Here is a 24,342-nt window from a genome sequence, read left to right on the forward strand (position 1 = left end):
TAAAATAGATAAAATCTCTCAACTTTTTTTTTTAAAGAATATATATATATATATATAAAAGGAAACAAAATAAAAAGAGGTGGACACTCCAACCATAAGACCCATGAGCTATAGAGGTAATTTTGAATCCATATTTTCGCTGCGTATTTTATAGCATTTAATTTTATATGCTAACAAATATAGGTTAAATACAATTATACAAACAAATAATTGGAAACGAGTAAAAAGACCAATGCAATGTTTCTTGGGTTAAAAGCCAATAAATGGGTCGCACGCACATGAGGGTTCTAATTCAGACCAAAAAAGAGCATGCTTGAAACGCCTTCTGCAACGAGAATGAGCAAAGATGGATAGCGTAGCAGGAGGAGTGTCCCAAAAGAAAAAAGGTGCGTGCTTTTGTTGAAGTTAAAGGGACCGTAGCAAAACTTGTCTCTACAGCAAAAAGACGGACACTACTTTAAGAAAGAGAGACTGAGATAGACTGCACCCCAAAATATGTGAAATGGACATTGATGCTCATAACAATTAAATAAGAAGAGAGAAGATGAAAATCAACGATCTTAAAAAGTAACGATTTTAAAAATGTTTGATTTCAAAATACGATTTTTAGTACAGTCATTCAATTTCAAAACATTGATTTTTCTCTATATTTTTAAATTTACATTTTATGTGAATTGTTTAAAATCACATGTTTAATTTGCAAAATTGCAGTGTCAAACGCACTATGAAACTTGCGATTTAAAAATAGTGATTTGAAAATACAATTAAGTGTATGATAAAATTGAAATTTAACTTTTAAAATCAGGTATTCTTAACTAAGCACACTATTATAGTGAATTGAAAATACTGTGATTTTTTTTTTTAAAAAAAAAAAAAAATTAATTAATTAATTACAACTTTTTAAATAATTTAATTTAAAATCACACATTTAATCCGTAAAATAAGAGGGCGAAGGGCACTCCGAACTAAAACTGTTGGGACCCATTAAAAATTACCCCAAACTGTCCCTTTCGTTGCCTTCCACATTCCCAAAACCAGTGGATAGATAGAGATAAAGCGAAGAAAAAAAAGCTACTACCCTCTCTCTCTCTCTATCGTTCTCGCGATCCAATAACCCCCAAAAAAATCATTTTAATTTTCGACATAAAAACTAAATTAAAAACAAAAAAGATTTTGTCAGCTATCATTTAATCGAATGATTTCGCCGACGATGCTTTTCATTTTCTAATTTTGGAATTTCCAGATCGAAACACTTCCGCCCAGCTTTAATCGCACAAAAAGGTGAGTTTCATTTCTATATTTTATTTTTGGATTATTTACTTAATTGTAATATATTTAGGACCTGGTTACGATCCTAGCTAGGGTTTTGCTTTTTTGATCTCTGCCTCTTTATTTGTTTTAATGATTTTTTTAGCCTGATTTAAAGCTGTTGATGAAAATTGATCCGTGTGTTGTTCACACTTTCTGAATCCGGGTTTTGGGTCTTTTTTTTTTTCTTCCTGTAAATTGTTGTCTTCGATTTGCTATGTTCGCTCTCTCTGATTTGACTTATGATTTTTATGTAGATTAGGTTTTTTATTTGGGGGGTGTATTTTGTATTGAGAATCAGGATTTTTTGCATGTCTTATGTGCAATTTTTTTCTGACATTTTGTTGAAAGTCACATTCTTTATTTAGCTAAGCCCTTTGATTCATTGGGGGTATGTAAATGGGCAGAGTTAGATTTATGCCCTCGTGGTCATTTTAAGACATCACTTATTGTTGTTTTTGCTATTGAAATTTTTGTATCCTGAATGATTGAAATATCACAATTGGATTCGCAATAGCATAAGAAATGATTAGGATATGCAAGTTATTTTGCTGTATAAGCTCCTTTGATGGTATGGATTCCACCCCTTTTTTCCCAATATACCGGTTTATACTAAGAATGGCATGCATTTTTGAAGCAGATAGCGGGGGAAAAGTAAAAATGAATAGCTGTTGTGCTTAAATCGTGGTATCTTTTTCGCTATATGAATTTTCACGTTACATTTGTTTGCTGTTTGTGTTGTGACAACGGTTCACAATAATTACGGCCCGTACAAGGCTTGAATAGTATTGCCGCATGTTCTATGGTTTTAGTGGATACCATTTTGCAGATCATGTCAATTAATAAATTGCAATTAAGGTTTTATTATCACTATTTTAGATAAATGTTTGCTGACTTTATTAGTGGAGAAATTTATGATGATCTTACCAATTTTTATCAGCAATGGCATGACTACTTGGTTCGTTGAGTAAGTGATTTTTTGTGAATGTATTTTGCAGATCATGTCAACTAATAAATTGCAATTAAGGCTTTATTATCACTATTTTAGATAAATGTTGGCTGACTTTATTAGTGGAGAAATTTATGATGATCTTACCAATTTTTATCAGCAATGGCATGACTACTTGGTTCGTTGAGTAAGTGATTTTTTGTGAATGTATTTTGCAGATCATGTCAACTAATAAATTGCAATTAAGGCTTTATTATCACTATTTTAGATAAATGTTTGCTGACTTTATTAGTGGAGAAATTTATGATGATCTTACCAATTTTTATCAGCAATGGCATGACTACTTGGTTCATTGAGCAAGTGATTTTTTGTGAATGTATTTTGTGGTAGACTAATCTGGTTGCAAAAATTGGGTAACAGAAATGTCATGGATGAGTTGGCTTATTTACTGAATATACTCCAAGACATTGTAATTTTTCAATTATCCTTGACAGTGGTTATATGATGATCAATATCAGTTAATAAATAGTTAATAAATGCAATACTTAAAAGCATTTTAAGCATGTAGTGTTGTAGCATTGTTATTAGATTTCACCATCTATTGCTACACAATTTGGGCTGAGGTATGATCTTGTTGTCTTTTGCTGATGCTTTAATGCTTGTCTTGAATTTGTCTTGAAATAGGTGTGGAATTTTTAGAGAGAATATGTCCCAATACCAAGCAGACGATGCCGAATACATGGCGGATGAATATGAAATGGAAGATGTTGATGACGACATGGATGATGAGTTTCGTGGTAGAGAAATGGCTGGTTCAGATTCTGATGCTGATGAATATGACCACTCGGTTTGTTTTTCTACTCAAATGTTTGACAAGATTACACACACACACACACACGGAATAGGTGTGGAATGTGCATCTCTGTGGTGTGTATATATATGTATTATTTAGACAAAAGAAGAAATTTTCATCGTATTTTATGCTAGTGTAATTTTTTTTTTGGGAGAAAGGTTGTTTTGAAATGTCTACACTTTACCTAGGCATGTACAAAGAATCACTTCTGGCTCTGGTGCAGAATATTAAGGTAGCCGATACTACTGCTGCTCAAGCTAGGAAAGGAAAAGACATCCAGGGGATCCCTTGGAATAGGCTTAGCATCACTAGAGAGAAATATCGGCAAACTAGGCTAGAACAATACAAGAATTATGAAAACATCCCTCATTCTGGAGAGGGCTCAGGAAAGGTAAAAGTTACTATTCTTACATTTTTCATATATATATGACTGTTGACAATTGTGATTAACCGAATCAATTGATACAATTACCCTTTTTTTAAAAAAAAAAAAATTTATTTAAATCCATCATAAACAGGATTGCAAAGTTACCAAGAAAGGAGGCACATACTACGAGTTCAGACGGAATTCGAGATCTGTGAAGTCAACCATTCTTCATTTTCAGGTTAGGTGAATGAAAGTTATTGTAATAACCTGTAGGTTCTCCCCCCCTCCCCTCCTTCTGAATTTGTTGATTCCTTTTCCCAGGTTGGTTGTCATGAAAATGTTTTGCTTCACCTCATTGATCTGCTTATTTGTGTAATTGGCTCAGATAAATTGATCTCATCATGCCCCTTTGAGTAACAACTCTTTATCAGATGTACTTACTAAAATCGATTAGTTGAATTGCTTTGCTGACATGCACACCAGACATGGATACGGCACTTAACACACTTAGGCGTGGCACTTCCTGAAAAATAGGACTTGGGGTGTGATTGACTGACCTACACTTTTTTTGTTTGGTGATGCAGTTGAGGAACTTGGTTTGGGCTACCTCAAATCATGATGTCTACCTTATGTCTCATTTTTCTGTCATCCATTGGTCCTCCTTAACCTGCAGCAAATCTGAAGTTCTCAATGTCTCAGGGCATGTTGCACCATCAGAGGTGGGTGTTTGGGGCAAGAGATTTTGGTTTGACAAACAACCTTGGATTTATGTCTTTGATGTCTTCTTTAGATGTAGAATTATGATTTCTCCCATGAATTCAATACATCTATTTTCTCATACAGAAACATCCTGGGAGTCTGTTGGAGGGATTTACTCAGACTCAAGTGAGTACTCTTGCTGTAAAAGATAAGTTGCTTGTTGCTGGAGGGTTCCAAGGAGAACTTATTTGCAAGGTAAGTTGCTTAGCTTTTCTATAGTTGCATTTATTCAATTTCTTCTCATTGACGCTGCAGTCGGATGTCCACTTATGTACATGTTGACAGCATGTACTTGTTTTTTGCTTGTCACTTGTGCAGTATCAATTTTTATGCATTCTTTTGAGTATCCTTGCAATCAAGCTCTACTGAGAGAATGCTGATACAAGATAAAGAAAACTTCTAAGATTTGAAAATTAACTAAGGTTGCTTGCTAGTCTTTTGATAACCACTGTCATCCAGCCACTATCTGTATCCCTTTAAGAGTTATTAGTTTGCATTATGAACAGTTGTAAAACATCAGGGCTAAATGTTTGTTCTCTTAATATTTTTTACTGTTTGGCAGCATCTAGATCGGCCTGGTGTTAGTTTTTGTTCCAGGACGACTTATGAGGATAATGCCATCACCAATGCTGTTGAGATCTATGTCAGTTCCAGGTATTTATTTTCCCCTTATCTTGGTGGTGGATCCACAAACTTCCAATAACTATTCTAATTAAACTTTTCTCTTTTAATTTTCAGTGGTGCAGTTCACTTCACGGCTTCAAATAATGACTGTGGAGTTAGAGACTTTGATATGGAGAAATTTCAGCTTACTAAGCACTTCCGATTTCCTTGGCCAGTGAATGTGAGCCCCTTGGATTGTTTTTCTAGTTATTTAGATTAATAATTGGACAGTTAGTAATTCTTGGTCGTAAATGCATGGTTGGCACTGTTACTGGTTGTTATATGCTTCATGTCAGGGGGGGATGACATGCATATGGTCTTTTATTGGGATAATTCCACTTCAAATAATGCTCATGATACTCTTGCTTACAGATTGAACCCACTAATTCAGTATACTATTCGGGTCATAGATTTAGATACGTACTAATAAAGTTTTAGTTGTTAAAAAAAAGGTTTTTACTGCCGTGGTTTTTCCAATTAATGGATGGGTGTTGTGGTTTGTAAAGTTTTGTAGCGTTTAGCTGCACAAATTACTGCGTTCTACAGGGAGTTGACTGTTACCTTCACTTTGCTTAGGCATTAAAGTGACAGTTGTTTGGGTGATGATGTGATCTTCATCTTCATCTCTGTTGGATATCTGTCTTGCCTGCAATGGTGTGACTTATACAATAATGAGAAGATTTTGCCAAGGATCAATTGATGGTCATGTCACATCATCTTGTTTGCTGGGCCGTTTTATGTTATTACACAATCACTTGGTAGTTATTTGGCTATGCTTCTATACTTATAGCAATTTTGTCAGATCAGAGGATATTATGTAAAATGATGACCGACTCTGTGGGCCATGTTTGCGATAGTTTTGGTTTAATATGCATTTATATCTCCTATCTTTTATGTTCCAAAACTATGGGTTGGAATGTGTGCCGAGGTTTACGTGGGTCATAAGTGTATCTATGGTAGTGGCATTATTGGGCAATAGATTGCACCTTGATGTTTCTTAGATTATGGCTAAATTGCGAACTATGGTAGTTCACATTACCGTTAACAAGTGGATGCACCAGATTGTTGTGACATGCTTTTCTTGGCTAATTTGCAGCATACTTCTCTAAGTCCTGATGGTAAACTCCTTATAATTGTGGGAGACAACCCAGAAGGTATGATGGTGGACTCCCAAACTGGAAAGGTACTCTTTGCTTTTAATTCTATCGCCTAAATTGGTGATTATCTATCTGGCACTTAAATAGCTCCAAGCATGTCTAATTTTTTTTTTTTTTTTTTTGATCCTTGCAGACAGTGACGACCTTGTGTGGGCACTTAGATTTCTCTTTTGCATCAGCATGGCACCCTGATGGTATCACTTTTGCTACTGGAAACCAGGACAAAACTTGCCGGGTTTGGGATGTCCGAAATCTATCCAAGTCGGTTGCTGTTCTGAAGGGAAACCTTGGAGCTATTCGGTCGATCCGCTATACTTCTGATGGTCAGTATATGGCAATGGCAGAGCCTGCTGACTTCGTGCATGTGTATGATGTAAAAAATGGGTATGAGAAGGAACAAGAGATTGATTTCTTTGGAGAGATATCCGGCATATCATTCAGTCCGGACACAGAGTCTCTTTTTATCGGAGTGTGGGATCGTACATATGGTAGTCTCCTTGATTATGGCAGGTGCCGAAACTACTCATACCTTGATTCTCTAATTTGAGTCGAATGTGAAACCAACAAATAAGTGTGTCGGTGCCGCTGATTGGTTGGGGGCAATGGAAAAAACTAGTACTATATATGATGCAGTTGGAGAGGATTTAGTTGTACATTTGGTATGTTGTGCAATTGTAGCAAATTGTTCTATTTTGTTGTAACTGTGGATTTATAATGAAGTGTTTAAAAAGGAGGGGGTGTACAGAAGGCTGGAAAAGGCAATGCTTGTGCCAACAAGGGAAAAGAAAGAGAACCAGTGTGTTTGTAGGGTTAGATGGCTGGTTGCTATCCTTGGTGTATCTTAGAAAATTTTCACTTTTATGAGAACATGTTTGGTGGAACTTATCAATGATCACAGCTGTTTTCTTTCTCTTCCCAATGTTGGAGTTTCTTCTGCAATCTTGAATCGTAATAAGTCTATTCCATGGGAGGCATACACATTTTTAGTGTAGTAAAACCTTTTAGAAACAACATTGACGGTGTTGAATACTCGGCTGCAAACTGCATGATAAGCTCCAAGAGAAACCCTTTCTCAAAACATGCAAGTAGTTTTGACAATATTCATTATGTTTTGATAAGTTATTATGTTGTGGTTAATGAGTTTGTATTGAAATTGTTTCTCTTCAATTGATCTTTTTGTTTCATCGTAGTTATGGCCAAAGTTTGTAAGATCTTTGAAAGAGAATTTCTTCACCATAACTCTTTATCAGTTATTGATGAAAATTGTTTGAATGATGTCAAGAGAAAGGATGATACAAGGAGAACATTGGCGGTAATACAGTTGCCAAGGGAAAGAAGCAAGCTTCAATGATGAACGATGAGATTGAATCTTCTAGCTAGAAGTTATACATGTAGTAAGACTAGATTTTTAAGTCATTTTCTTCTTATTAACCCTTAAGTGGCCTAAGACACATGGAATATTTATTTAAAATTAAAGGTAAATTGTTCGGATTGCAAATAAACAGAATAAAAATGTACTGATCATACACCATATAATCTTAAGAGTGGTTAGAATCGTTTTTGCTTAGTTAATGGGAAATGTGTAGTTATAAAATTAAAAATTTAGTATTCAATGGGCTTGAAAGTTGCATCAAACTCGGCCCAGCTGCCCAAAATAAAATAAAATATCGGTCTGTTGAAAAATTGAACCCGACGTGAATCGAACACGCAACCTTCTGATCTGGAGTCAGACGCGCTACCATTGCGCCACGGATCCGATGTAGAGTAAGTGTACCATTAAACATGTAATGGATTCTGTCCTACACAAAAATAAGTCCCTGTGGTTCACATATTCGTAACGAAAAATCTCTAATCCAGAAGTGACCAATGGACAAAAGCCAAGTCATCTTCAAAATCTTCTCTTGCATGATTCCCATCCGCACAATCGCTTCCATTTTGATCTGGTGGAGTGGAGTATATGATCTTTAAGGCCTCAAACTCATCTTCTGCTCCAACACATATATCATAATCTACAGATCGAGTTGAGACCTAGCTAGCTAGCGTCCTCCTAATTAAGCAATGGCATCCTCCTCCTCCACTCTGTACTCCACCCCAGCCTTCTCACCCACCATCCAGAGGGGTGGTGGCTTGAGCCACATCATCACTCCTTCCAACATCTCCTTCCAAGGCCTCAGGCCCCTCACCAAGCTGAGCGCCACCACCAAGCTGAGCGCCACCACCCCCAAAAGAAGGATGAGTAGTATTGTGAAGGCAGAGGCTCTGAACCCAGCGCTGGTGATAAGCCTGAGCACAGGGCTATCCCTGTTCTTGGGGAGGTTCGTGTTCTTCAACTTCCAGAGGGAGAACGTGGCGAAGCAGGTGCCTGAGCAGAACGGGCTGACCCACTTCGAGGCCGGTGATACTCGTGCCAAGGAGTACGTTAGCCTCCTCAAATCAAACGACCCAGTTGGGTTCAACATCGTTGACGTCCTTGCTTGGGGTTCCATCGGCCACATCGTCGCTTACTACATCTTGGCCACTTCCAGCAACGGCTATGATCCCAAGTTCTTCGACTGATTTTATTTTCCCTGTAACTTTGTAATATGTATAGTTTATTTTTAGCCTGGGGCTGGGGGTATCGGAGTTTAATTTCTTCTCTTTATTTTTGTCTTTAGTTTCATTTAATTTCCTTGTTTGATTCATCATGGGTTTGCATGAAAAAGTCAAGTGGCAGATCGAGGGTTGTGCTTTCTTAATTTATATTCTGCTCTCTTCCGTCTCATCTTGGAAAATTTCACAATCTCCATTAATCTTCCCTCTGAAGAAAACAACACTCGCACAGAGAGAGAGAGAGAGAGAGAAAGAGAGAGAGAACCAGAGTATGCTTTTCTTTCTTTATTTCTTACGAGCACCAACAATCATCTCCGTCTCCCGTCTTGTAGCTTATTAGCTTAATTTGATGCGGGCCAGTGTCCCTCTTTGCTTTTGGATAGCTTTACGGGTCGACCCGCGGCGCACATACAAAACAGGATAAATGCTATTAATTTAGAGACTTGTCCATTACAATTTACATGAAAGTGAAATTTTTTCTATAAAATTAAAAAAAAAAAAGAAAAGTGAAAATTAACATTTGGATCATTCTTTAACGAGCCCTTTTATTGATTTGAAGACTGATTTTTATTACTACGTGATTTCATTTTTTAGTCATATAATGGTCTGTTAAATAACATTAATATGAATTTGCTCATTTTCTCTACACTTTGATATGTACTAATTAAGAGCACTAGCCATAGCTTTTCTTAGATTTTTCTTAAACTTAAATAACCAAACAACTTTTTACTTTCGTATTCAAATAAACTTTACAGTAATTTTCCTTATCATGTTCTTATACAATTTAAATAGTTTTTAAAATAAATGTTAAGGTTAATAGGGAGGAAAGAGAAAGTCATTTAGATATTATTTCAAATAAATGTTATGAGAAAGTGAGAGGAAAGAAAGAAAAGATAAAGTATTTTTTTGAATAAAATAGTGATAAGTGAAGCAAAAGTACTTTTGCTTAGGATAATACTTTTGGTTTCCTTGGATAACCCTTTGTTTAGGAACCTAAAGAGAGTTTGTTGTATTGGGCATTTTTTTTTTAAGAAGGGAATGAGATTTAGAGAGTATGTTGCTAATTCTCTAAGGTAATGAAATTTTTGAAATGAGCACTTACAATTGGTAACACTCATTTTGCACTTATCCTCAAACTACCAACTGTGACATTTAACTATCATTTAGGTGCAAAGAACCTCCTCTATTTCCTGTTTACACTAAAATAAATAGAAAATAAAGCCCATGACTATTACATGAAAAATTGTGACTTAAAATGTCCAAAATATGCCTTTTTAACGCTAAATTGACTTAAATACCATTTTATACTCCAAGAAGTGATTCTAATTATCACATCAACATTATGTGATAATTGTAGGATAAAAATGTTGTTTATGGCATTAGTCTAATATGTTTTGGAATAGTAATACTTAATACTACACTTCTATCTCACTCTCATCCCACTGAGTTAATGTGGTCGTGCCTATCAACGACAACAATAGTTGATGGACATTGTAATATTAGCCTAGTGTGATTGGAGTGAGATGAAAATGCAGTATTTAGCTTTACTCTTTCAGTATTATAATATTTGTTAGACAAATTTTTTTTCAAAATCCTTTAAACCCGGTTTATAAAAATGTCACGTGCCTCTTTGAATGCAAGAAGCACATGCTTTTAATATATTATTTTTAAACTTTATCTATACTATTAAAAAAGTATGTATTTTTCATGCTCAAGAGATATATCATTTTTAATAGACCAAACTCAACAGAAGAAAGTTCCTCTTACCCAATTTAAAAGAAAGCTCACTTCATATTTGTTGGGTTTTTTTTTTTGTGTGTGTTTTTTGGGTTTTCTCTTTTCCATTTTTAATCCTCTTCCCCAGACTGGAATGGGCCCTCCTCAGTCCTCAGTCCTCATGATTCATAATTATTTATTCAATTAATCACAAAAAATAATAATTATTTATTCAATTTACTTTAGAATAAATAGAAATACAAAATTAGCACAATATGAAAGTCGCAATCTTGCTTAGTTTTTTACCCTAATAACCCAATCTGGTCTTCCTCTTATATTAAGCCCCAACAGCAGCAAAAACAACCAACAACGACAAAGACAAAATCTAATCAAAATTCAGATCCTCGGAATAATCTTAAGTAACAAGTCTCTCTGCTATTTATTAATATTAAGCAGAGAAAGGACGTTTTGCTTACTTTTGATAAGTTGCTGGTATCTTCAGGTAGGAATAGGTTTGGAGAATCTTTAGAGCTTCTTTTACCTCCCTTCAGACCTAAAAAATGTCTACCCACTATCACCATCTGTCCGAGGACCCAGCAACAACAACAATTAACCAAAACCCTTCGGCTATTTCAGCTCAGCAACAACAGCTTAGCACCGGGACCGCAAATGGGCAACCAGTTACCACCAAAAGATCTTATCCTTCAGCCACTGCGTCCTATGAGGAAGTCGCTCAAAGTTCCGACATTTTCTGGGAAAAACTCAAGGCTTTTCACAATTCCTTCGGAACCAAATTCATGTAAGTGTGTTTCTCTGTATACCCTTGATTTTTGTTCTTCTCTTGTTTTGTTTTTTCTTTCCTCAGATGGGTTTTCATTTATGGTTGTTTTTCTTATCTGGGTCAGTTAGTGAGCTAAGGTTCCGGTGCTTTTGCTGTGTAGTTTCAATTTTATGACAAAATTTTTACGCTCACAGTGTAACCTTATCTTCCCTCTTATCATGTTACGATTCTCTATTTGTATATGTTGAAGTGAAGTATGTATAGGATATAACATCTTAACGTTTTCAAGTGAATTAGATACCAAAAGAATGTTGGCCTCCTCTGTCTTAACATATCAAAATTTGTGTTCGAATAAGCACCATTTCATTAGGGCATATGATAACAATCTTACTGTATTAAAACTTTCCAGTTCTTCAGTGACCAAAATTACCTTGCCCTTCCCCCTGTCTCCAATTCAAGATTGTGATTGGAGAAGCATCACAAATCAGGAAGAAATTGTGTTTTTCAAATTATTGGGATTTAACTCAAGGAATTGGTAAAGGACTTTGTAAATTTAATGCATAATGAATGTATCCGCATCTTGGGTACATCAATTGTAATTTTGACATTGGTTAGAAAATTAGGACCTTGGTGGTAATTAAAGTTAATGGTTTCCAATTGCTTATTCTCTTTTTCTTAGATGAGTTGAAATCATGATTAAAATTGATATGATAAATGCTAGATACAATCCTTGTTAAATAATAATAAAAAAGACTAATGGTTGGTTGGGACTGCCACATTAGCATTGTTAGAAGAATGTTGGATAGAATTATAATGTCTAGCATTTCTCAAGTGGTATAGAAACGCTAGTCTTGTAAAATTCATGCCATGTCGTGCTAATATATATGTTGGCCCTGAGTTATCATCTAATGGTAGATGAGCAAATCCACTCTCTAATTCAAGATTTTTGTTTTTAATATCTAACTACAGCTTCTTGGTGTTATTCTTTGGGCATAAATCAGGAAAAATTATGTACAACTGTTCAAGAAATGGTGGAGCATGGGTCTTGTAATTTTTCCTTGAAGAAAGCTATATATAAGAGAAGAAAGGATGGGAATCCAGAAGGGTGTCATGGTTTGCAACATGTGAATCCACAATATGTTAGAAGTTACTAGAGACAAAATCTTCACCTTTTAAGTAGGTGATTAGTGAAGGATGCTTCGACCTTTGTCCCTTTAAATGAAGTAAAGGAAGTCCTCCAATGGGCTTTTAGAGATAAATTGGGTTTAGTCGTGAAACTCTTACTGTTCCAAGATAGATTTGTCTACTGATGAACATAATTAAATATTCTGTATGCTTATTGGTTTCATCATACTCTTTGTGATGATATTGCATATGTATTATAAATCTCTCCCTACCTTCTAGCTGCTTAACCCGAATCCTTTCCGTATGCTTGCCTAATTTTCATGGAATACGATGTAGTGTAGAAAATATGAAAAATGGATGGGAAAGTGATTGGTGTTCTTTTATGCTCTTTGTTTCTATAGGGTCCCTACTATAGCAAAAAGGATAATAGATCTACATCGCCTTTTTGTAGAAGTCACATCTCGAGGTGGCGTTGAAAAGGTATGGTTACTTTTTTCCTTTTCCCTGTGTAATTAGATTCTGTGTGCAGTATATTAAGTGATTAAGTCCGAGGCAAAACCTACTGTCACAAAAATGTTCATTATTCACAACCCCAATATTCCATAGGTTCGATTAAAGAATACTGTCAGGTGTGGTTTTCTTCTCATGTGACCTGCACTGACTTTGTTTTTCGATTTTCCTTTTTCTTGTAAAAATATTTTTTGAGAGATGAATGAGGCTATGAGTATAGCTGAATGTGATGACTTTGAACTTTGAACTTTAAGTTGTCTCAGTAAAGTTCTAAGTTAGCATACAGGTTTTTGAATGGGTCCGATTTTGTCCACTCATAGTTTATTGTTATTGAGGATATTTCAAATATTTCAAGATTTTTTTTCTTTGTTCTAGTTCTTTTAATTTCCTCTTAAACTTGTTACAGGTTATTAGAGAACGTAAATGGAAAGAAGTAATTGTGGCCTTCAATTTCCCCACGACAATTACGAGTGCATCATTTGTCTTACGCAAGAATTATCTATCATTGCTTTATCACTTTGAGCAGGTCTATTACTTCCACAAGCAAGGTCCTTCAGTCTCAATGCCTGGTAATAGGCATGACTCTTGTTTATCCAAGTTAAGTTCTTTCAAGTTTTTCCTGTGGGGTAGGTAATTATTTCTATTTTCTATTCTTGCAGTTCCTGCAAACAGAAAGCTTGTCAATGGGTCAGCCACACTTGAGGAAGGTGCCACTAGAAACGAATTGTCAGGTCAGGGTAAGTATAGCTATCAATTGGTGGTGTTTGGCTTTATTGCATTGGTTCTAAATATATCACTAATATTCATATTTGTCTTCCAAAGGTTTCCAGATAACATCTTTAATTTATTAGTGTTAGGTTTTATGTTGGCTAATTTCAAAATTAAGTTTGGGGTACGTCTAAGGCTGTTAGTTAGATTGGGACCTTTAATTGGAATACAGAACTTGGTCAAATTAATGGTTAGAACTGCTCAGTCGGTACCTTAGTTGGGGAATGTCCGAACGAGACACTTTACATGAAATCAAATTTCTGTTCTAGAACCATCTGATCGGTATGGCAGTCGCACCATGTCCAAACAGGATACTTCAAAGCACAACAAGAAGGTTTCCATGGTTAGTGGGATGGTCAGACTCACGTCGAAACGAGTCTATTCAAGTGCATTAATTGGAAGTCCTAGTGTTGGTCTGTCAATTCCACGGTTAGACCTCGTCCAAACGTTGACAACGTTTAAGTTGTGAAACCCTAGCTTTGTTTGAATGAGACATTTATCTGTTGGAATGCCGCCTTCAAACATTGTTTTTTTTAGTAACTGACTTTTACCAAAAGATTGGGTTTTCTCAGGGTCTATATCAACCTCATAGTGCACGTTTTTTCATGACATTGAGACCATTATTCAGTGTGCTAAGAGAGACCTTTTACACGTATGCGCCCAATTTTATATCACTCTTAGACTGTGTTTAAATCATACAAATTTCTAAAAACCTACACCAATGAGAGTTCCCTGTTAAAAGAGGAGACTTGATAGAAGAATTGGCAAGAGTTTTGAAGCTATTGCGGTAGTGACAAATGTTTAATTACAAATGTTTTGTAAGTATAAATTGTTTGTAGTTTGATTTTCTATAGTAGATGCATTTTTGGGTTTGGTTGCCCTGGTGGTTTTACTTTTGAAGAGTTCTTCAAAATGTTTCAATTTCGTGACCAAAATTGTTGTGCTTGATTTATTTTATACTTTAGTTAATTTTGGTGATTGTTTGTGGTTGTGAAAATTTTAAACACCTATGCACCTCCCTCTTGTTTGGGGTTGTTGGGCGTAATTTCACTTAGTTCTGAACACTAGTTGTAGAGGTAGTGACAAGTACAATTTGTGTGTGTGCTACTAGACGTGTTCCACGGGTGGGTTTACGAGCTTTCAAGCTTCCGGTTTATGGCTTACGTTCAAGTGACTCTCCATTTATGATTGGTTTTGATATGTCTACCGGTCTGGATTGCATTGGAACCTTAAGCGTTGTGTAGATTACCTTTTATTTGCTACTCTTAGAATTGCGTTGGAGAATTTTTGAGAGGCTAAGAAGTGGAATTTCTCTTTTTATCACATCTTCAAGTTTAGTTGTTGAGTACAGACATCCATCATTAGTGATGGAGCTTGTACAGTATCCCTTTGCAGTAACCTCCTCAACTTGTAAATAAGAAAGATGAACAACAGTGGGAATTTTATTAGGGAAGCTATGTATGGAATTTATGAACGTGCTCTCAAAGTTTATACATTTACCCTTATGCATATATAATTTATTTTTTCAAGTGGTTGGATGTATGTTAGCATGCATAGCTGCAATAAAGATCTTTGCTGTCTGTCACATATGCAGCTACTCCAATGCTGCCGCTTGGCTGTGTGGTGAATGGAACAATTGATGGAAAATTTGATAATGGATATCTGGTTACGGTGAACCTGGGTACTGATCAACTGAAAGGTGTCCTGTATCATATTCCTCAACATGTTTCAAAGGGTTCTTATTCTTTGGACAAGCCTACTCGCCGGAACCGAAAGAGATCCAGGTTGGAATTACGTGATCCATCTCGGCCGAAATCAAACAGAAGTGGTTACAATTTCTTCTTTGCTGAGCATTATGCCAGGCTAAAGCCTTCGTACTATGGGCAAGAGAAAGCCATCAGCAAAAAGATTGGGCTTCTTTGGAGCAATCTCACGGAAGCTGAAAAACAGGTAGATGATACATTATTTCCTCTTCCTTCTTTGGTAACTCTAGTCTCTTTTTTTTTTTTTTCCTAAATTTTTTTTTAAATTTTTTTATAGCTATACTGGTGTCCGATTTGCTGGATAGATTGTTAAGGATTTGTGACATGTCTATAGGATTGTAAAACATATTTGTAAGAAGTTTACCTGGACATTGCTTGCTCTTATCGCAGCAAGTCATGATAATTTTGTTAATGGTCTTGTGATAGGGTTTTAGGGTTTATATGGGATCCATTAGTGAGATTGGCAAAATATATATTTTCTAGTTTGTGGATTTTTATCTCTATCAGAAGTATCTATTACAACATTTAGTTCCGTCTATGCAGGTTTATCAGGAGAAAGGGTTGATAGACAAGGAGAGATACAGGACTGAAATGATGGAGTATAAATCTTCCTATGATTCAACACCTCATTAGTCTCCATTTTGTAGGTTAATTTGGCAACCATTTCTTTGGACACCAGCTTCCTCTCAACTTTTATTCCTGTTGTTGTTTGTTAATCTGTTACCTTTCCCGCCTCAATCTTTCTTTACAAAGACTACCCCATAGTTTTTCCCTCACAAAGATTGTGGGAGGTTAAAGGTGCAGATGATCTGTAACATAACTAGAAATATTTATTTCTCGATCTTGTTTTGATAGAACACAATTGCATCAATTTGCGTAGTTTTGGAATGCTACTAGAATCAGAAGATTGAAATACGCAGTGGAAGGTATTGCCCATGTTGGGCAAGCTTGCAGCTAAACCTGAACAGAATCAAGAGTTTATATAAGAAAGTAACATCCTGCAAAGCTCTCTCTCTCTCTCTCTCTCTCTCTGGCACCTTGCATATGCCAAACATGGTGTAATGATCATTCTTCATAGCCTATAAGCTTTGGATTTGGTGGACCCAAAAGGCAGGTTCCGTTTGTACAACCTTTTGCCTTTTGGGAAGGTGTCATTCTGTCTGCATACTTCACAGCATTGTTTTGTCTTTGTCCAAGAGTACTTGGATGGCCACCAATAAACTATATTATTTAATGGAAATTACCTTCTTCCTTCGGAGCTTCAGTCTTGTAACGTATAAGGATCTCTAACTTTCTAAGTCTAATAATTAAATGCATGAATTTTGACCATTCAAAAAATAACCGTTTTATTATTAAGGCTGCGTAGGTTTAATTATTAGTATATTGTTCGGGGAATTACACTTTACCTCCTAGGCTACGTCAAAATAAACTTTGATGCAGTTCTTTCCCAGCATTAACTGCCATTCGCATTTGGCACTTCCTCCTCAAATGTAGTTGTGCTATCGATATGACCCAAATGAAGAAGAGACACTCGCTACCCTCTTTCTTTTGCAGTCAAAACATAACTATCAGCATATTATTATTATCCTTTTTTTTTAAAAAAAAAAAAACCATATTATCCGGCCTTAAAAGTAGACTCCTTGTTTGTCATAATTAGTTTTCAAAAACTAATTATCCTCCCAAAATTCTTAAAATTACCATTGAATCATAATTCAATACTAGTTCTACTAGAGTAAGAATAGAATAAGAAGACGTTATCTAATGAGAAGAAACCCACTTATGATTATCTAAGTGAGCAACTTATCCTCTTAATTAGTTATATATAGAGTCCTAGCTAGTACACGACTGCTCCCTACATATAGTCGGTGAATGATGGATATAACAAATTTGTTGTGTACATTAATTCAAAGTTGACAAAATCAATGTTGTTTTAAGTGGAATACCAAATGGGCAAATTGGGTAGGCAGTTGGGTTCCATTCCCAACCTTCCAACCCGGGTACAGCCGGAGAGATTGTGGCTGAGCTGTAACCCATCACAAATTCATCACCTTAACATTATTAGTAAATACAAAATAGGGCTAGCTTTTTATTTTTTTTTATTTTTAATCAAATAAGGAAATTAAGGGATTACAGGGGATATGGGCTAGCTACTTAATTTCCAACATTATTATTTCTTTTAATCTTATGGTAACTTTTGTTTTTTGTTTTTGGTTCACCACCATTAAAGCAGTAATCGGAGGAGCATACCAAATTGGTAGGCTCTAAATTAAAGCAGCATGCAACAATTCAGATATAGACATGCTCTTTTTTTTTTTTTTTAATTATTATTTTATTTTTATAGCTAGCAAGCTTGATATATAAGTCCAGTTATTGTTTGTCTTCTATGGTCTATTTAATGGTTTAGATTTTGTTAATTTTGTTCCATCTACTCGTGTACGTGATGTTGCTTCATTTAAATATGGTGTCACGTGGCAACATTTACATCATGTAAATTGACCTGTCTTGTATAGCTTCTCCTTTTTTTTTTTTTTTTTTTTGAAGAAAATTCTTGTGTAATAAACCTTTTTTTTTTTTTTTTTTTAATCATAAGCTAACCGAAATTATGATGGCCTTTAATTCTAATGAAACAGCATTGCATCATGGTTTAATAATATAGAAGCAAATAAAATGGAATTACTCCTACAACCTAATTAGCAGAGGTTGTTAACTTGTTATTATCATTTTTATTTTTATATTAGATATCATTTCCCCACTGAAGATCAAAGTTCTTATGGGGGGTAAATTATGATGGAGTTGTCATCCTATCAATATTTATGGGGCCTCATTTATATATCTATTGGTGAGATTTACTTGTAGATCAAAACGGTTCAAGTAAATTTATCAATAATATAGTTCAAATTAATGTAGCCTATATATATATATGGGAAAAATTAGAGTACCTGTTTTTTTTATAATAAAATTAATTTAAAGTATAATTTTTATTTTATTATTTTTTATATAATTACATTTTTATTCTATAACTGTGTCTCACAATGCTGACTTGTCAGTTCCAACCGATATCCCTTACATGGATATTCTTTTGTTTTTGGCAAATAGACCACCAACATCAAAGTAGTATTACGTGGAAACCCAGTTGTTACTCATCTAATTAATTTTAGATTACGAGTTCTAAAACATATCAACCTCTTTGTATTCCCCACTTACCCATGATTGCTTAAAGTTTAAGCACTTAAGTGGACTTTAAATTTTTTTTGGTACATTGCAATGACCTTTACAGTTTTAACAATCAGTCTCTTAATTTTGATTGTTCAATTTCGTTCTTTATGCATTTTGAACATAATGTAGATGGGCTAGGGGGCGTGTGAGTAAACCATTGGGATCTCGATCCTACAAATGTCTTTGCTCGTATCCGTCATCGAAAACGCACGTATTATAATTATAAATCGATTGCAGGAGGCAAAAAATTGTAGAAGATCCGAATCTAAAAGTTTATTTCCATAGTATGGAAATTGAAGGCCATCATTCTTGATGGAGCTTGCTATATAGCCTATACACTACTACTACTACAAGACAATTGTCCAATTAATCAAAGATTTTCCAAAAATCGCACGTATCCTCGGACTCAGGGGTAAAACGGGACAAATTAATAAGATGACAAGTCAGCTTCAACAAGTTAAAAAAATCGGGTGAATGTGGGAGCATATGCATTTAATTAAATGTTATTAATGCTTAGAAATTAGAATGTATGTATGTTTATTAAGGTGGGAAAATTAAATAGAGAAGAAAGAATTAAAAGCGACATTGATGAATGATGATGACACGTACATGCTAGGAGTAGGGGAATGGGGATGACGATAAGCATGGGTTTGAAAACCAAAGGGGATGAGCTTGGCTTCCGTATTTTTCTCCAATTCAACCCTTAAAGAATCCCAATCAAAGATTTCTCTTTAAAATTAATTGAAGAAAGAAAAATAATTTAGATTTTTGGAAAATCATGGAGCTAATTAATTAATTAATGCAATATTACAAGAAGATATGTTTCCCATATATATATATATATATATATATATATTCGTCTCCTCCTGATCACGTAGCTCCCAAGGAAAGAAAATCAACAATTGAAAAAGAAAAAGAAAAAAGAAAAGAAGTATATTTGGTAAAATACTCCTACTACTAAGTAATCCAAGGTAATCGGGTGTGAGTGAGTGAGAGAGAGAGAGAGAGAGAGAGAGAGAGAGAGAAGGGGTGGTGGTGGACTGGTGGTGTCATTCAAATAAAAAGGGTTTCGGTATATTTATGGGAGTTGGAAGATTCTGAAGGAACGGAATAAGAGGCAAAGGGACAAGGAACGCGGAAGTGTCAGTCAATTTTCCAAAGAAGCAGTTAAAAGGACCCTTCCGATCCCTTCCCTTCCCTCGAGTCTTTCTCTCTTCTTAATTCCTCTTCTTTTCTTCTCCTTCTTCTTCTTCTTTGTTTACCAGTTCCTACGAACTTTCCCCTCAACATCTGATTATCTTCTACGTAGGATTTGGGAGAGCTAGCTGATTTCCTTACCTAGGTCTTCTAGGAAAAACAACAACAATCCTCCCCGGAAAAGGAAAAAAAATAAAAATAAAAAAAATAAAAAGAATAAATAAAAGAAAAAAGAGAGTCGGTTGTCTTGTTAGCTAAGCTACCACTCTTGTTCCGAGTCTTTATATTGATTGCGGTGTAGCTAGTCGGTCTTTGCTTTTAGGTTTTCTGTGGTCTACCACTCTTTCCTCTGCTGTCTCAGGAGCTCATCATCAGGTATTAGAGAGAGAAATCAGCTGCCGGCCGGTGTACTTCTGCATATGATTAGCTTTGAGCTGATGGAGGAAAATCAGGAGAGTCAGATTTATGGTTGGGAGGAGTGCTCGAGGCCAAGGGTTATGGGTCCGACGACCATGGGGAACGGGAGTCTTTGCATCAAGCTCAAGATTCCAAAGGCTGAGTTTGTTGCTGCTGCCGAAGAAGAAGAAGAAGCTCCTTCAGCCGCAACCCCAATCGCAATCGCAAAAGACTGCTTCCCTCGCATCTGCAACATATGCGATAAAGGCTTTGCCTCTGGAAAAGCCCTCGGCGGTCATATGAGAATGCATGTCCAAGCCAGAAACAAGGAACTCCTTCAAAACAATCAAAACCCACTCGCTGCCGCCGATCATCGTCTTTCCCCTGCTCCACCCAAACCCATTAACGCAATCCTCGGCGAACCCACTTGCTGTGTTTGCGGAAAGAATTTCCCCACCATGAAGGCCTTGTTTGGCCACATGCGATCCCATCCTGGAAGGCCATGGAGAGGAATTCTGCCGCCTCCAACCGCCGACAAAAACAACGAAAGCTCATCCTCCTCCACACTCTCTGATGATCATCATCAGCATAAGATCGATTCTGCTGCTGCGGCGGTTGTTTTGCCAACCTCTCTGTTGGGCTTGGGCTGGAAGGTCACCGGTAAGAGAGGCCGGAGAAGCAACGCCTCGTCCACCAGCGGTTCAGGTTCAGGTTCAGGTTCAGATTCAGGTTCGGGTTCTGGTCTTTCCCGGAGTATGGAGGAGGAGATAGAAGAAGTTGTCTGTGAAGTACTCCTGACGCTGTCTAATGGCAATCCAAAGAAAAGACTATCTAATGACGACTGTGATGAGCCAATTAGGAATTCACCTTCGAAGAAGAAGAAGCAGCAGCAGCAGCTAAGGATTGTTGAAGCTGAAGCCGATCATACCGAAAGCATCCGTGAAGATCTATCCAAAAAGAAAGGAAAGGCTGTGCTAGAAAGTAGTGATCATAATCCACTGAATACCAAGTGGAAATTATGGGAGGATGATGAAGACTACCATGAAAGCAATATTGACAGTAATGCAGAGATATTTGAAGAGTTAGATCATAGACTGATCAAGTCTAACAACAGCGAGCTGGTTTCGGACAATGAAATATTGGGGAAGAAGATGAAGATGATGAGGAAGAAGAAGAGAAAGATTAAATTTGTAGAGTTGGAAGCACTGAAAGACGGTGGTGATCATCAGAAGCAGATTGCAGTGATACCCAATACAAATACGAATACAAATAATAATTATAGGTACACATGCTGCCTTTGCAATAAATCCTTCCCAACTCACCAAGCTCTTGGGGGTCACAAATCCAGCCACAACAAAATGAAGAACATCCAGAGTAGTAGTGTATCAGCTGAAGACGACTCAGCTGCGGAGGATTGTGGTGGACATTCTGCCAACCCCACTACCCAAGTGGATGAAGCAGCGGCCACTCACCAATGCAAGATTTGCGACAAGACCTTTCCAACGGGTCAGGCACTTGGCGGTCACAAGAGGTGTCACTGGACCGGCCCTCATCAAGTAACGTCTCCTGAAGAAGAAGAAGATCATCAACAAGTAGCTGCCGCCACCGCCACTCAGACTGGTCAAAGAGTAGTTATGGATTTTGATCTCAATGAGCTTCCGGCTGTTGAGGTGGAGGAAGGTATCGTCGATGATCCATAGCCTGAACATTATTGCTAGCTAGCTAGCTAGCCATGGTTAGTACTTGGATCATGATCAGTTAGCTAGCTAGTCAGTTCAAGTTCCATATCCGTGTTTGATCCATCTAGCTAGGAATAGAGCAGAGAGGTCAGTAGCTCGATCAATTTTTGGCTTCTGATATGTCAGTTTGTTCTTTTATCTTCTTCTGTTTTTTAGACGAAAATACACAGTTTGTGAGGAACCCTCTTGGTTCTTTCATGTTTTCTGTTTTCTGTGGTGGGTTAGCTCTTTAAAGTTTGTCGTTTTATGCTTATTTTCTTCATGTAAAGCACGATGGTCCAGGAGGGGGCTACCTCGCTTTTTTTGAAACATCCAAAAGGGCCTTCTGCCTTTCTTTAGGATGATGAAGTTGTAAAGAAGCTACATTACATTAATTTCGTTCTTTTAGGTCGTTATTTCCAATTGAATCTTCTCATCATTGATCATCTTTTCTTAATTTCTGCTCTCTAGCTCTGTACGTGCATCTCTCAATTTTTTTAGATTCAATATAATGTGGATTTCTGAGTGCCAAAAGGCATTCTAACTGTTGTGGAGGTTTAGTTTTTATTTTATTTTATTTTATTTGCGTGTGTTTTTGGTGATGATTAGTTTACTGAAGATTTGAGGCCAAGAAAATAGCACTAATTAAGTAGTGGAGGTCCAAACAGCTTAAGCCGTTTTGCTGGGATGGAGAAAACTAAAAGACTTTTTAGCCATGTTGATTGGATAGAGAAAAATGGACAAAATATTTAAAAAGTCAAGAGGCTTCTTCTCCACCCCAGAGAAACCTCATCCTGTAACTTAACTTGCAAGAATAAAACTTTTTGGTAAAGCATTTTCCTTTTCGATCGTAATTAGATTTGAACTTCTTTTTCAGTTAAAAAAAAATAAAAAAAAATTGTTTCTTTTAGAAAAAACATGAGAATCCTCCAATACAACTTGCTAGGGGTTTGGAACTTTAATTTGTATCTCCCAAAGAAGACCCACTTGTGGGTCATTTGAAAGGGTCCATGCAATAAGAACTATATATATATCTTTCGTTATATACTTAAACAATAAGAAGAAAGTACAGCTATCTCACCCTAAACAAACACATTAAAAGACTCAGTTTGCTTAATTTAGTATATTCTTTTTCCCGTTTAGCATTCAGGTTATATATATATATGACTAGGTCAGCAAACAAGATTATCAAAGATTCAAAGCTGGAGGCATACCACAGTCACAAAGGCGGCTAGATTGAATTACCAAGTCATACATTCTAAGTTGAGTTAGAAGAAAACTGACATGTCCGTCTATTAAACTGACATGTGATTTTCACGTCGGCATATGTGTAGATTTGAGTATATTACGCGTACGAGTGGGGAAAAGAGAGAGAGAGCTTAGATATTAATTGACATTGTTATTTCTTAAACAGACGGGAGGCATGGGAGGGGCAGTACACAGTAGACGTTAAATGTTAGCTTAGTGGGAAAGGGATAGCTCAGCTGTTTTCTGGACACATTCTCGTGATTCTTATGAAAGCAACACTTTCTAAACAAATCATTTTGACTTTATGTACATTAACACCTTTCTCACGCCATATTCTTAACTCCCAAATACCACTACAGCGGCCTACCCCTGGCCTCCACGGTCATTCAAGTTCTGTGTTAATTTGTACGTACTCGGAGATCGATCTTCATTCATATATATATAGGCATGCCATTTAGATTATTTTATGCTATAATCTTGCCTATTTAATGCAAAAAATCTGCTTCATGTTTGTGGATTCATTGTATCTTCGGGCTGATCTTTTATGGAGTAGTAAAGGAGAGGTGCTTTCGATGAATCACCTTAATTTATGTATAATATTGTTGATTATATATATGTAATTTATGAGAATGATTGTTATCATGTGCATATTTATCATTGTTATAACTGATCTTAGGCTGATTCAATTCCTATAACTACAAAAAATTTGGTCATTAGCTATCAAACTTTGAGTCGTTGTTGATAGTTAAGCACTTAATTATCAGCAACGACTTTTTATGGTCGTCGTTGATGAATGTATATATTAGCAACGACCCAAATGTTGTCTATGATAGAGTCGTCTACGTTTTTAATCTAAACAAAGGAGTTTTAGGAAATTTTAAGAGGGGTTTTGAAAGACATGAAGTCAGTTTAGACCATCGCTTATGCACATTAATTAGTTGGCGGTGGTGGCATCACCATAATGATCATTAAAGCATGATAAAGTTCAATTCATTTGTTTTAATCACAATTAATGTTTCCATTAAAATTCTTGATTAGGATATATATAGAATGCCAAGAAAAATATACCTAAAAAGCTCCTGGCCAAGTTTCCTTCAACGATGGAGAATGTAGTAATTATAAATTATACACCAAGTTTTCTGTAACTCATGGCCAAGTTTCCTCTGACTGGAATCAATTTCCTAAACCTAAAACAACCGCTGTAATTATGATGATGATTAAATTTCTTCGATATTCACTTAAAACACACCACATTAGTT

General features: G+C 36.1%; 4 protein-coding genes and 1 non-coding gene across 5 annotated transcripts; 4 read left to right on the top strand and 1 right to left on the bottom strand.

Annotated features, from left to right (window-relative positions):
- Nucleotides 1–1,040: 1,040 nt before the first annotated feature.
- On the top strand, nt 1,041–6,966 carry LOC132174706 (uncharacterized WD repeat-containing protein C2A9.03-like). Its single transcript, XM_059586350.1, has 10 exons — nt 1,041–1,281; nt 2,942–3,104; nt 3,334–3,501; nt 3,629–3,715; nt 4,062–4,196; nt 4,321–4,431; nt 4,799–4,890; nt 4,975–5,080; nt 5,996–6,082; nt 6,190–6,966. Exons 2-10 carry the CDS (start codon nt 2,964–2,966, stop codon nt 6,601–6,603), a joined length of 1,341 nt encoding a protein of 446 aa, XP_059442333.1. The 5' UTR covers nt 1,041–1,281; nt 2,942–2,963; the 3' UTR covers nt 6,604–6,966.
- Nucleotides 6,967–7,740: 774 nt separating this feature from the next.
- Nucleotides 7,741–7,812, bottom strand: TRNAW-CCA (transfer RNA tryptophan (anticodon CCA)). The gene has a single exon. It is a non-coding gene; the product is annotated as a tRNA-Trp (tRNA).
- A 211-nt stretch (nt 7,813–8,023) lies between these two features.
- On the top strand, nt 8,024–8,795 carry LOC132175426 (photosystem I reaction center subunit V, chloroplastic). Its single transcript, XM_059587375.1, has one exon. It carries the CDS (start codon nt 8,115–8,117, stop codon nt 8,610–8,612), a length of 498 nt encoding a protein of 165 aa, XP_059443358.1. The 5' UTR covers nt 8,024–8,114; the 3' UTR covers nt 8,613–8,795.
- A 1,950-nt stretch (nt 8,796–10,745) lies between these two features.
- LOC132176053 (high mobility group B protein 10) lies at nt 10,746–16,179 on the top strand. The gene is made up of 6 exons (XM_059588165.1): nt 10,746–11,160; nt 12,669–12,747; nt 13,184–13,346; nt 13,437–13,514; nt 15,140–15,495; nt 15,852–16,179. Exons 1-6 carry the CDS (start codon nt 10,922–10,924, stop codon nt 15,939–15,941), a joined length of 1,005 nt encoding a protein of 334 aa, XP_059444148.1. The 5' UTR covers nt 10,746–10,921; the 3' UTR covers nt 15,942–16,179.
- A 3,979-nt stretch (nt 16,180–20,158) lies between these two features.
- On the top strand, nt 20,159–21,817 carry LOC132174632 (uncharacterized). Its single transcript, XM_059586262.1, has one exon. The coding sequence runs from the start codon at nt 20,159–20,161 to the stop codon at nt 21,815–21,817; it is 1,659 nt and encodes a 552-aa protein (XP_059442245.1).
- Nucleotides 21,818–24,342: the final 2,525 nt, after the last annotated feature.

Source organism: Corylus avellana, chromosome ca3 (assembly GCF_901000735.1).
Source record: "Corylus avellana chromosome ca3, CavTom2PMs-1.0".
NCBI lineage: Eukaryota > Viridiplantae > Streptophyta > Magnoliopsida > Fagales > Betulaceae > Corylus > Corylus avellana.